The following is a 14,056-nucleotide window of genomic DNA, read 5'->3' on the forward strand; positions in this document are numbered from 1 at the left end:
TCAAGGTCACAAAAAATTTACTTTCCAATAGACCCTTTCTCAGGAAACTACTGAAGGACATGCTCCAGCAAAATGAGGACATAAAAACCAGGTAAGAAGTTAGGGGATACAGGAAACAATAGATCCAACTCAAGAGAGAGGCCAAGGGGAGCCCCAACATGATGGTGAAGGGGGATATCCATGATGAGAGCAGAAAAACCAGTTCAAACTGAAGCTGACTAAACATACTGAAAGGAGATGTTAGGAAAATCAGGAGAACCAGCAGAGTAGGGAGAATAATCATAAGTACATTAAAAAAAAAAAAAGCAAAGTTTAAAAAAGAGAATTATTAACTTCAGGGAAAACAACTGCAGGAAGGGAAAGCTACAATATACCACATGGCTCAGCTATGAACAGTGTTTAGATAGCCATAATAATGTAAACACCGATACTGATCTATTCAAACTCATGATATAATTATATTGGAAGGATAAGGAATAGGAAAGTGTCATGTATGTGAGAGAAGCAGACGGGGTGAAAGACAGATAAATTCTCAGCTAGAGTGGGAAGTCATAGGAAATGTCTAAAGTTGAGAAACAGCATGGAAATAAATACCGAGTCAGCTAAATGAATTACGTGATTACTTCTAGAAAGTAGAAATGAGAGAGGGAAGGGAGGGCTGTTTTTTCATAAGCCTTGTAAAACTTCATGCCCATATAACTTTGGTTACAAAAACACCACATCAAAAAAAAAGACGTATCACTCATTTTAAATTTTATGTTATGTGTATTTTACCATTAAAAAAAATGCCAGTTAGGAAAGAAAGCTCTAGTATAGAAATGAAAATAGTAACAGGATGGAAAAGAAGTCTACGGAAAGGAAAGACTGATAATCACCCCCAATATTTAAATGGGGTACCAAGGATGTAGAGGAAGGAGAAGGAAGAGTGTAACAGTGACTTACATTTGCAGGAAAACTCCATTGCCATAAGGAAATCAGTGGCAATTAAAGTTTTTCCAATTTATACTGACATTCTTTTTAATTGCTGGTTTTAAAAAACACACAAAACTTAAATAAGCAAATAAGACCTCTTACCTGCTTTTCCAAAAAATGTGCGACTCTGGTCCTTTGTTCCTTGGGAATGGTGGGAAGGACTTTATCAGCCATGCTGAAGTCCCTCCGCATGACAGCTGTCTGATATTCCAGCACTGAGACCAGCAGGGAGTAGCTGACGATGTTCAGTTCTTTATCCCCCAGATAAAGCCTGTTGTCTTTAGGAATATAGCCCAGGAGATACATCGTTCTGTATTAGAAACAGAAACTAATTTAGCCCAAATCAGTACACACAGATACACACCCCACATTTTGCCTCTAGCTCAAAATCTTTCCATTTGATTGATGTAATTCTGGTTAGCAATTGCCAACCTACTAAAACTGTGACACTGAAAAATCAGGCCTATCATTCCTATAAGCCAGCAATAGGTTTTATTTAAAAAGTATATTTTTAAATTTAGGATGCTTAAGGCAAAAGCAAAACAATACTCAGCTACCTGTCCAAGTGGGCAATGGTGACTATTTCTCCTCCAACATAGTAATTTAATCTGTTCACAGAACTTGTGTAAATGAAGCAGTCGCCTACCCACAGCCCCGTTTTCACAATTTCCTGAATCTCACCAAGAACCTACAAAAAAAAAAGAAAGTCTATTATTACCTTAATCAGCATTAGAAATCCTGTAACAAAAAAAATATAATTAAGATAAGGCAGAGTAAAAACAAAATCCTATTTCAAGAAAGAAAATCTAGCCTGGCCGGTGAGGCTCAGTGGTTGAGCATCAACCTATGAACCTGGAAGTCATAGTTGGATTCTGGTCAGGGCACATGCCCAGGTTGTGGGCTTGATCCTCAGTATGGGGCATGCAGGAGACAGCTGATCAATGATTCTCTGTCATTACTGATGTTTCTATTCCTCTCTCCCTCTCCCTCTAAAAAATCAATAAAAAACACACAACAAAACGTATTTTTTAAAAAAGAAAGAAAATCTATCTTTGGAATTTCTATCTGCTTTCTCCATTTAAGAACAGAATCCTGGATGAGTATTTGTAATGTAAAATCTCATTGTTGTGTCAAAGCTGTGATTAAAAAAGTGTTTATCTAAACTCCTAACACACATGAAACCAGCATAATAAGTATCTCATAAAATCTTCCAGGACATCTCCACGATAGATTATTTATCTTTACCATTTGAGAGCTCATTTAAATCACTGTGACCAAACTGTCTTAAAACCAAAACACCTTCTAAATTTCTTTACTGAAAGATAATCTAAATTAGTCTAAGGATTTCCTAAAATCAAAGCACAAATTTCTTTTAAATATAAATACTTTTAGACTCTGATCTCTAAGCCAATATTTTAATTTTCACATTTTACTGTAACTCCTTTAATGCTTAGTTCCCCAAAACCTAATTTATACTAAAATGTTAAAATGAGTGCAGTTCTAAGAATATAAATCACTCAGAAGCAAAACTAAAGTTGTGCTGACGCAATTACCTCAAAGGCATCTTCAATGCCGTCTTCAGTAACTCCCTCATGTGTTTCCTGTGCAGCCAAGACTTTTTCCGACAGATACTTAAGGATAAAAAATGACTCCTCAGTGGCAATACAGACTAGCTCTCCAGAGTCAGACCAGAAAATCTGCAACATGACAAAAACACAAACAAATGATTTGGGATTTCTGCGTAGATATGATAAATTGCATACACTTTCTGTCTTACAAGATTTATCTTATAGTAAGTATATACTTAGCGATTTAATACAGTGTGCATATACATCCATCTGAGAAGGTGGGCAGGGCAGTGCTGTTCTATTTAGCCTAGAAATGGACAGGCGTAGGGAGACAGGTAGGAGAGCATCAGTGTTCACCAGACGTGCTGTAATTTAGAGGAGCAGAAACCCATTCCCTATTGTTCTAGAATAGTGTTTCTCACCGCCCCGCCCCCGCCCCGCATTATCAATTTTCAATTCCCCCCTGAACTTTTTAGACAGTTTTCATAATCACCTTCCCCTATGAAATTTTAATACCACAGATACTACTGTCTGTACGTTTATTTATAATGCATGCACATGGTATACAGGTTACAATACATACATATACATATGCATACTTACACTTTATAGATAGAAAGTTAAGCTTTTTCACCCCTCACAAACTGGTTTTTGCCCCTTTGCCCACTGAGAGTGCATGCTCTAGAAGACAGAAACATGACGAGGGAGGTGGACTTGCTGCCAAGGATAATTTCCTGACAATGAAAGCTGTCAAAGGAGCAGGCAGTTCTAAAGTAGAAAACTTTGTCACTGGAGACGGTCACCTAACGTTTAAGCAGCCACTATCAGGGAAAGGAGGAAAAGACATTCTGAAATGAGTGGGACTTCTCAGGCCTTCCCAAGTGAAGGACTCTCTGACCTTTTGTCTTCAAAGCATGCTTTTCTCACTCAGGCAGGAGCCATTTAAAACATGAAAAGTGCTTGGCATTGGTATAACTTTATATTTTTCAAAATATCCAACAGCTATTGCCTTATTTTAATACCACAACTCCGAGCTGCTAAGCAGTCCTGGGGTAAATGGTGCTATGCCCAACACAACGGAACAGGGACTGCAGGGTACAGGGACCCAGAGACACACATTCCCAAAACAATGGAGGGAACTCACATGTTTGGGCTGAATTTCAATTCTGCGTATGAGTTCTGTATTGTCCCAGTCATAGAAAGCTAAGCCATTTACAGATCTGACCCCCAATAAGAAGCCTCCATAGATACCTGAAAAGAACAAAAAGGTTCTTACTTAGATGGTAATCGAGCCATTACAAAGCTTCTAAAAATGTATCATATAAAAATAACACTCACTTTCAGCTCCAAAATCTGGTTTAAATGATTTTTTTTCCTTAAAGTTTTTAAATATCTTTACAACACTGTTGCTCTCTCTTATTGCATACCTGGGAGGAAAAACAGAAGGCAAACATAGCATATTATATACTAAATCATAATTCCATCAAATGTTACAAGTATCTTCAAATATAGTTATGCATAAATATAAAATATTTAAAGATTTGCTAATAATAATTTTTCCTTAAGAGTTCAGTGAACAGTTGGACAAATTATGAATGGGTTTCACACTATTACACAGATTACTAGGGCTTACAAATTATTTTAGAAACTGAAAAAGACGTAAATGTCCACCATTAGGTGAATTATTGAACCAACTGTGGTATATTTGTACAATGGAATACTACTCTGCAAAACAATGACCAGTTACTGATTCATGAAACCATGGATGAATCTCAGAAACACTGCTGAGTGAAAGAAGCCAGACAAGAGAGTGTACACCATGTAACTCCATTTATACAAAGCTCTAAAGAAGACAGATCTATATGGTGACAAAAAAGCAGATCAGTATTTGCCTGGGGCTTGGGAGTAGGGGTGAGTGCTGACTGCTAAGGGAAACATGGGGACATTTTTGAGGTGACAGAAATGTTCTGTATCTTGACTGTGCTGATGGTTAAAGTCTGCATACATCAGTTTAATTTCACTGAAATGTACACTTAAAATATTTTGTATAAATTATACTTCAGTAAAAGTGACTTAAAAAATAAAAAACAACTTTCATAAGTGGTTCACTAGTCAACCATGCTTGGCAAAAACTTAAGAAAATTGCATATATTCAGGCCTCTTGAAAAGAGGGTCTGTGGCCGTTGCTGGATGTTCAAGAATATTCATTGACAAGTGCTGTGCTCAAGACAGAAAAGATGCTGAACAGTGCAGTGTCTTGGCTGGATAAAGCTGAAAAAGGCGAACTACCACACGAGAGGCAGCGGTATGTTGAGAGAGGTAAGGCAATTCAGGAACTATAATTTTGCTTAAGATGATAACAAAGTACCTTTTAGTATAGGGAACTATTCATGAATGAGTGTATTTAGAAAATTTCTGAAAAGATCAAAACAATTCCTTATCTGTCAGTGAATCTTTTTTGTTAAAAAAAAATTTTTAAATGCATCTTATTACACAATACTGAGGCAACACAAAATATGGGGAAACAAAACTAAGAAAACTGAAGATATAATTCCATGTGTGGTATAACAACGACAAAGCCCTAATGTTTATCACAAGCACCAAACTGGAATAAAAAAGGAACCGGTCGGAGACTTTCTAGTTTAATAATTCAGAGTTAAGTGTTTTCTTTTCCTGTTTTTAATGAGAACATTTTATGGACATTATGAATTAAGACAGAATTTGTTTTATTAAGAATGGGAAATAAGAGAAAATGTATTTTTAAAAAGATTCAATGAAGTTCTTGTCAAGATGACATCAGATTATAGCATCTCCCTCAGGCAGCTCATAAAGGGGCAGCAGCACCTTGGGACGCCAGGTCACAGGGTCGCCCAGGTCACTTCCCAAAGACCTTATTTGAGGGCCTACTATGCCTTGCACCCATAAGCACCAGGCCTTGCAATGGGCTCCCATCAAGGAAATGGGTACGGGTCCCCAGTTAATGGGATGGTTAGGTCAGTTTGAGGGAGCCAGCTCAGTACTGCACATAGAAAGGGCAAAGGCACTCATGCTGCACAGCTGCCTCTGACTCTACCCTTCCAACAGGCAGCTCTGGTGAGAGCTGTTCTTTAACACGGAGAAGCAAAGCACACACTGCCCTCAAGAACCTCTCTGACCCAACCGCACACACAATAGCATTTGCAATCAGGGCAAGCTGGAAATCACACAGCCTACTTACTCTGAGGAATCATGGGCCCACGCAAACTCCTGGGCAGACCCAAAGCTCTTGTTTCTCAAAGCCATTGCTGTGTAGATGATATACTCGCCATCACCACAAACCACAACAAATCTAGAAATTATGGAAGCCGGGAAGGGAATTAGAGGACCAATGACATGTACAAGAAATAATGATTCATATTTATGTAAAATATTTCTAATAACAAATGTTATTTCAGTTGACGGTTACAACTGAACCTAGTATCTTTTAAAGTTATACATTTATTTGAATACAGAGCTAGATATATTCTACCCAACAAATCCAAAAACCACTATGAAGATGGGTTACTGCTGTAGTGGCTTTCTCTTATCAACAGGAGGATGAGAATAGCTGAGATGCATAGGGAGGATTCCAATAATTTAACCAGTATTTGTTACACACCAAGATGCCTAGCACTTTGCTCATTACATTTACACCATAAGAAGGCACTATCTTGCCCTGCCACTGTGGCTCAGTGGTTGAGCATCGATCCATGAACCAAGAGGTCACTGGTTCATTTCCCAGTCAGGGCACATGCCTGGTTGCAGGCTTGATCCCCGATTCGGAGTGTGCAGGAGATAGCCGATCAATGTTTCTCTCATTGATGTTTCTGTCCCTCTATCCCTCTTCCTTCCTCTCTATAAAAATCAATAAGAAAACTTTAAAAAAAAAAAAGGCACGATCTTATGCAAGACTATCTTCATTTTAAAACTGATCATTCAGCCCCAGCTGGTTTTGCTCAGTGGACAGAGCGTCGGCCTGCAGGCTGAAGGGTCCCAGGTTCGATTCCAGGCCAGGGTACATGCTGGGTTGCAGTTCAATCCCCAGTAGGGGGCGTGTTGGAGGCAGCCGATCAATGATTCTCTCTCATCACTGATGTTTCTCTCTCTCCCTCTCCCTTCACTCTGAAATCAATAAAAATATTTTTTAAAAAACAAACAAAATACCCCTGATCATTCAAATGAAAAAAATATCTCACTCCAGCCCTAGCTGGCATGGCTCAGTGGATAGAGTGTTGGCCTGTGGACTGAAGGGCCCGGGGTTCAATTCCAGTCAAGGGCACATGCCCAGATTGCGGGCTTGACCCCCAGTGGGGGACGTGCAGGAGGCAGCTGATCAATGATTCTCTCTCATCATTGATGTTTCTCTCCTTCTCCCTCTCCCTGCCTCTCTGAAATAAAAATATAAAAAAATAAAAAAATCTCACTCCAGTTTTTAATGAATGTTAAATTTATCAAAATAAACAGGATATTCTAGCATTTAAATAATGAGTATAAAGAGAATGTTGCATAGTCAAAATTTTCTCAATAGATATAAAGCAACTCTTTAAAATTTCTAATTTAGAACACTGTATTGGCTGTTATTGGACTGCCAAAGGTGAATGCAAAACTTACAGCAAAAAATGTCTTTTGATATTAAAGAGAAAATATATAATGTGTTCTTAATCTTCATAAAAAGACTTTTTTACAAATACCATTTAGTGAACTAGGCAGCATACTTGGTTTACATACTTTGTCTTTTTTTAATACTCAGGACATTATAAAATGCCCACATCTACTGTAAAATAATTATTTTATATGTTTTTATTGATTTCAGAGAGAGGAAGAGAGAGGGACAGGGATAGAAACATCAATGATGAGAATCATCGATCAACTATCTCCTGTATGTCCCCTACTGGAGGTCGAGCCAGTAACCCGTACATGTGCCCTGACCAGGAATCAAACTGTGATCTCCTCATTCATGGGTTGACGCTCAACCAGAGTCACACCTGCTGGGCTAAAATAAATTTTAAAGCTCCACAGGCTTAAATTCATTGTGCTAGCAACTCTTCTCTCATAAAATATTTGGTGATTTATAAATCTTACGAGAGAAATAGAACTGATGGTTCAAATTACAAAAAAAAAGAAAAAGTTATTGCCAATCCCAAAACTTTGCAAAAGACATACTAGTATGTATGTGTGTATGTGTGTGTATGTATGTATGTATATATGTATGTATGTGTATATGTATGTGTGTGTGTGTGTGTGTGTGTGTATATATATGTATATAAAATCTCAGAGCCAGCTTTTCTTCTTAAGAGCACTGAGTCAGCAAATATTGAGAGGGCACCTACTGCGCCTCAGGGTAAGACATAACCCTTGCTCTCAAAGGACCACAAGGACACAAACCCAACACATCTGAATAAGAGGAACTGTTCAAAATTGTGTGGTGGGACCAGGCCAGGAAGGCAAGTATGTGTTACCTGGCATGCCACCTCGATCCACTGGAATGGCTGCCGGCAGCTGTGCTGAGCACTGTGCAGCCAGGGCAAGAGCTCAGTGAGGGATGCCCACCACAGGGAGGAGTGTACATTCTGTGGCTCCTCAAACCTGCTCTGGCACACACAGAAGCTCAAAAGGAGATTTTGGTGACAGCTTACCGCCCATTAGGATTGTGCTGAATAGTCTGAGGGTATATTTCACAACTGCCCATATCCTTTACTGCCAGTGGCAATCTTTCTCCATCTTTAATTTCAGCATCACCCATTGCTTTTAGGTTGGCCTGCTGGACTTCTGAATGCTTGGCCCAAATTATCTTTCCATTGGCATCCATGGACATGGCAGGTTCCTCCCGACCAAGCTGGAAGAATGACAAATGACTCTTAGCAATGAAAAGGAAAAGCAAAACCACAACAAAATAAACATTTCCTTTCTTCCGCTTCAAACCTCCAGTGCTTACTCTCTTGTGCTTAATAAAAGCAGTAGCAGTTTAACAAAACTGGTGACTTGGAAAATGACTGTACTAAAAACAATGATTGCTTCCCCGATGCTGACCTATTCAGAGACAGTATAATTAGTGATTACCTTAACAATGATACTCCCTTCGTCATAGCCCAAAGCGACATTATTGGACCCTCTCAGACTGGCCACACACCACACCCTCTCCATTCCATAATTCAATGTGCTCTCAAGGCGATATGTACTTGAATGCCATATACGCACAGTTCCTAAAAAGAAGAATGTAAATACTCGCTTTTAATTTGAATATCCAACAATGAACCGTGTCAGGTGAACCAGATGCAAACAGGAAACACTTCCTGACATGGTAGCTCAACTTTTTATAAAGTGACATAAATAAATAATAGAAAATTAATAATCAACTAAGAAATGTCATTTTAATGTGAGTTAATAACCTGCTGGCTACAGTGCTTACTGTGTGCCAGGTGCTTTATACATGTGATTTCTCCTCATCCTCTCACTGTAATCCTGTGAGGTGGGTATGTCTATTCCCAATTCATAATTCACCCAAGCCATATCCATGAGGTGGCAGAACCTGAATTTGACCCCAGGTTTTATGCACCAAAGCACAGGTTTGTTCAGTTTTTCTCTAGGACTTCTAGATGTCCTCTTATTTGAGTAACAGAGTCAAAACACATTAGAATGATGATGCTGTTCCCTTACTCTTTTATAGTTTAGGTATTCTACTCAAATAAAAAATATTAAAATTTCTTGGAAAACTCCAATTACAATGCAGGGGTCTACCTGACCTAAATATCCACTTAGTAATTATAAGCATACATTTCCAACTTACCATCTTCTGAACCTGTGATGATGATTGGCAACTCAGGATGAAAACTGGCACAAGACACATTTTGGGCATGTCCCTCCAGTGTCTGCACACATGTTTTATTCTGTAGTGAAAAACAAGTAACTATTTCATCCTTAATTTTGCCAGTGCATAGACATATAAATTATAGTGGTGATGACAATCTAAATAGTTTTCAGTACAGACATTCTTGAAATAGAATTATCTTGTGTACACATATTTCCTATTATTTCATAGTACAGGCAAATGTAAATGTAAATATCACATTTAAAAATGAACACACACACACACACACACACACATACATGATCTCTGGTTTGCATCTGAGTATTTCCCCCTAAATTCTTAAGTGTCTTGAATGCTTTTATCCTGTATTTAAATACAAAAATGGTCTTCTAAGTCTCATTTTATTAAACTGCTCAGGGAAAGTGTTATGTGAGAAGCAAAAAATAAATAAATAAATTTAACAAAATCTTGAAGATAAAAACTATGGTAACAAGAGTTCATAACTAGGCTTATGAGAGTCTATGTGGCAAAATGGTTGTTTCATGGCTATATCATGACATCATTCATTCATCTGCTAGTTTTTAAATATAAACAGAAGCCTGCCCAGGATGATACTAAAGGATTTAAGAATTCACATTAATTATAATGATAAATTTTTTTTTTTTTAAATCTGTTAATAGTTTTCTTTCTTTTAATGTGAAATACCATGGGACAGGATTAGAAGGATGGAAAAATTTAGTCAATAACTGCCTCACAAGGGATAAGAAAAGTTCTGTCAGCCAAGCCGGTGTGGGTCAAGGGTTGAGTGTTGACCTATGGACCAAGAGGTCACGGTTGGATTCCCAGTCTGGGCACATGCCCGGGTTGCAGGATCCACCCCCAGTAGGGGGTGTGCAAGATTCTCATCATTGATGTTTCTCTTTCTCTCTCTCTCTCTCTCTCTCTCTTTTCTCTCTCTCTCTGAAATCAATAAAAATATATTAAAGAAAAATTCTGCCATGATATTCGCAAAGATAAAGGAGAAAATTTACATTGTAAGAGGTACCATTTCCTCACAGAATACCTCTTGGCATTTCCTGAATGAGTAATCTAAATGAATAATATTTTGAGAAGAGCAACAGATAAAATTTAAAGGGATTATTAAAATAATATTTACAAGTCTGAACAATTCTTGAACTCTTATTAAAACCACTAAGAATGAACATTTCTTTTTTTGTGAATTTCATAAATGACTAAATGTGCAACTGACATCTGCTAGTGATCTGGTAATACACAATTTGTTTTTATTGTGTTTTCTAACCATAAGAGATTAAAGGCAAAGCCTATATGAAGCTGTACACACATAAAAAGTGGTCACCGGGGGGCACATTACCAGTGAAATGGTAGGAAAACCAATCTTTATCTGGTCAAGAGAAAAATACAAGAAATAGCACTCTGCATGCTTCACTCAACAAGATGAATTTCCCTAGAAAGAACCCAATGAAAATGGCTGCAATTACAAGAAGTGAAGGAAAAGGACTGGTGGCATTATCGCTGAAGGATGCAGTGCGATTGATTCAGGTTTATCTGAGTGTGCTACTTTTCTGGGCCTTAAGCCTTCATCTCTCAGCTGTCGATTTTCTTCTAACAGCTTCATCATTTCTCCCTGAAGTCTTTTACACTTCCATGAATTTCCTTGTTTCAGTATCACTGAATGAAACACTGTGCGGTTTTGGCATGGGTCCATCTTGTTTAGATGCACTCAGCGGAACAGCTTTGCTAGGTTCCATATCATTCAATTTATCATTTTCCTTGGCATTTCAAAAACACACCTCAATTTAGAATCCATTAATGCATTAGGTTTTTGCCTCTTTTCACACAGTGCCTATACCTGAAATGTTTGGTGGAGCAAAAATTGTACCATAAACTTGTGTTTACGCTTCATTGGGATCATAGTGAAAAGGCTGCAGCATTACTGAAACTATCACAGTCAGCCCGGATCAATAATTCCACTGTTGGGCCTCACACAGTATCCTAGCGGATGGATTTCGAAACTTAAGATTTGTAGTGCCTACCTCTGTAAAGGCTGAGCTCTGTGGGAAGGTGGAGGACCAGGATCTGCTTGTGCTCCGCCACGGCACCAGAGGCAGATGCCATCAGACAGTGCAGAGCAGTGCAGGGACAGGGTCAGGGGCGTGGCCGTGGGGGCAGTTTGCTGGCTGGGGACGGGAGGGTATGGGGGCTATGGCTTGGCCAAGCTCTTATGATGTGGCCAGTTCACGACTCCCACATCCCACCGCCCACCATTATGTCCTGGGTTGGTAGGCTACCGGCTGGGTCAGCAGCTCTGGATCTCACAACTGACTCAATCCCACACCAGCTGCTGGGGCCACACGCACTGCAATCCTCGGTGCCCCGTGTGATGACTTCTGAGTGCCTATGTGAGCGCTCTGGCAGCCAGGAGCCCAAAATTTCTAATTTCTACTATTAAATAAACATGACAGCATTTTATTTTTAAATTGTGTTAGACATTTGTTTTCATTTTTATGGGAGATTCTGGGACCACAGTTTAGGTAAAATACTAAGGCCTTAAGTTATTACACTATGAACAGAGTTCAACAATCCAAGTTTTAACTGTCCTATAAGAAACAGTAAGAAGCACATCTTACATATGTCAAGTAAAGTTATAAAAGAAATGTACCTGATAGTCCCATATTTTAACCAGACGGTCATCTGCACCTGAAATAAGGTATGGTTTGTCGCCACCACTGTAGTAATCAATGCAATTCACGCCTTTCTCATGTCCCTCCAAAGTGAAGTTTGGTGATGAAGAGCCCAGCTGCCACACCTTCAGAGAGCAACAGCACCTGCCAGTCAGTATGGGGTCTTGCTATTCAGGAGACAGCTCTACCATACCTCTGACAAAGTATGTAAAATGTGAAAGCGTATGTAAAATGTGAAAGCCCAGGAGAGAGAAGCTAAAGAATGTTCATTCTTTCCACCCATTTGTCTTTGTTCTTTCTCACTTTACCTGAATTTCCAGGAGGCAGAATCATTATGGTATAATCTGAAAATGCCAAATTCCAGGCTTTAATCCCTAGCAATTATGATTCAGTGGCTCTACAATGAGCCCAGGAAACTAGATTTTTAACAGACACACCAGGTGACCCACAGGCTACACTTTGAGAACAACTTTAAAGGTAGAAAATGATTTTATGAGAGATTTAATATAAAGCTAATGAAATTTAATAAGATCTATTAAAAGGAGAAAATTACTACTTAAGTGAAAGTATGGGAAAGTAGTCAAACATTACTACAGCATTAGTATTGACTTTATCTTTACAAATATTTAATAAGTGCCAAATATATTGGGCGACCCTGTGAGAAATATAAAGATGTGTAAACAAATGTTTGCCAAGTACTGTATACAACAAATTACTACAGCCAAAGACAAGACAATTCTTATTCTCAAGATATACCAAATTTAGTGAAAAAAATTAATCACTAAGTTTAATTCAAAGTTTCCAACCCATATCAAAAGCAAGGACAATGCAATGAAAGGAAAAAAGAGTAACGTCAAAACCTTAAGATGTTCAGACATATAACATTTAATAATAATTAAATTGTCAAACAATTAACATACAACATCCTATATAATAAAAAGGTAATATGCAAATTGACCCTAACAGCAGAATGATTGGGAATGACTGGTCACTATGACTCACACTGACCACCAGGAGACAGACGCTCAATGCAGGAGTTGCCCCCTGGTGGTCAGTGCGCTCCCACAGGGGGAGCTCTGCTCAGCCACAAGCCAGGCTGATGGCTGCCAGCACAGTGGTGGTGGTGGGAGCCTCTCCCGCCTCCTCAGCAGCGCTAAGGATGTCCGACTGCACCTTAGGCCTGCTCCCTGCTGGCAAGTGGACATCCCCTGAGGGCTTCCAGGCTGCCAGAGGGATGTCTGACTGCCAGCTTAGGCCCGTTCCCCCCAGGAAGTGGGCCTAAGCCAGCAGGTGGACATCCCCTAAGGGGTCCCAGACTGCGAGAGGGCACAGGCTGGGCTGAGGGACCACCCCCCTCCCCGAGTGCACAAATTTTTGTGCACTGGGCCTCTAGTTATGGATAAAAGAAAAAATGTTATATAAGCATACACGTGTAAGCAAAAGTTAATGCAATATGTCATTTTAAATCTATGCACAGAGATCTTTTAAATATTGTAATGGAAAAAGGAATATGAGTGCACTGACTGCAATACATTTTTAGCATCTGTTTGGGGAAGGAGGGTGACACACAGTTCCTGCCCCAAACATCAACATTTTAGGGAGTAAAAATTTCCAAAGGCACATTATTATTCAATGTGAAGGCCATTAGGAGAGGCAAAAGGCAATGGAATGAATGGGATGAGCATGGATGTCTGGAGAGCGTCTCAGAGTAAATAACTGTGCTAAGCCTTGAAGGATGAGTAATTCACCAGAGGAAAATAAATCAGAAAGGGAGAGTAAAGCGTATTGCAGGCACAGGGAATAGCTAAATAAGGTAAGGTTCTGTGAATATTCATGGTATCTACTAGTATAGAGAATGGTGACTAGACCAGGGTAATAAGAGACATCTCTAATATTAGCTGAGAAGCCACTGTATTCTACATCAGGCATTTGAATTTTATCCTTAGGTTGGCAACTGGTAAGTTAGAATCCATGTTTTGGAAAGTTAT

The 14,056-nt window shown here is 39.1% G+C and overlaps 1 protein-coding gene and 1 pseudogene across 1 annotated transcript in view; both read right to left on the minus strand.

Moving 5' to 3' along the window:
• Positions 1–14,056, minus strand: part of COPB2 (COPI coat complex subunit beta 2) — a 36,003-nt gene that overhangs the window by 7,199 nt on the left and 14,748 nt on the right. The window contains exons 6-15 of the mRNA XM_070433503.1: positions 12,047–12,193; positions 9,346–9,445; positions 8,619–8,761; positions 8,195–8,394; positions 5,758–5,868; positions 3,879–3,967; positions 3,685–3,791; positions 2,526–2,669; positions 1,530–1,660; positions 1,075–1,282 (exon numbers count right to left, since the gene is read on the minus strand). Coding sequence (XP_070289604.1) covers positions 1,075–1,282; positions 1,530–1,660; positions 2,526–2,669; positions 3,685–3,791; positions 3,879–3,967; positions 5,758–5,868; positions 8,195–8,394; positions 8,619–8,761; positions 9,346–9,445; positions 12,047–12,193 — 1,380 coding nt within the window. The remainder of the gene's footprint in view (positions 1–1,074; positions 1,283–1,529; positions 1,661–2,525; positions 2,670–3,684; positions 3,792–3,878; positions 3,968–5,757; positions 5,869–8,194; positions 8,395–8,618; positions 8,762–9,345; positions 9,446–12,046; positions 12,194–14,056) is intronic.
• Positions 10,734–11,502, minus strand: LOC138992496 (vesicle-associated membrane protein-associated protein A pseudogene; annotated as a pseudogene).

The sequence above is a fragment of the Myotis yumanensis genome, unplaced genomic scaffold, assembly GCF_028538775.1.
Source record: "Myotis yumanensis isolate MYYU_CA2020_CCGP unplaced genomic scaffold, mMyoYum1.0.hap1 SCAF_14, whole genome shotgun sequence".
Lineage (NCBI taxonomy): Eukaryota > Metazoa > Chordata > Mammalia > Chiroptera > Vespertilionidae > Myotis > Myotis yumanensis.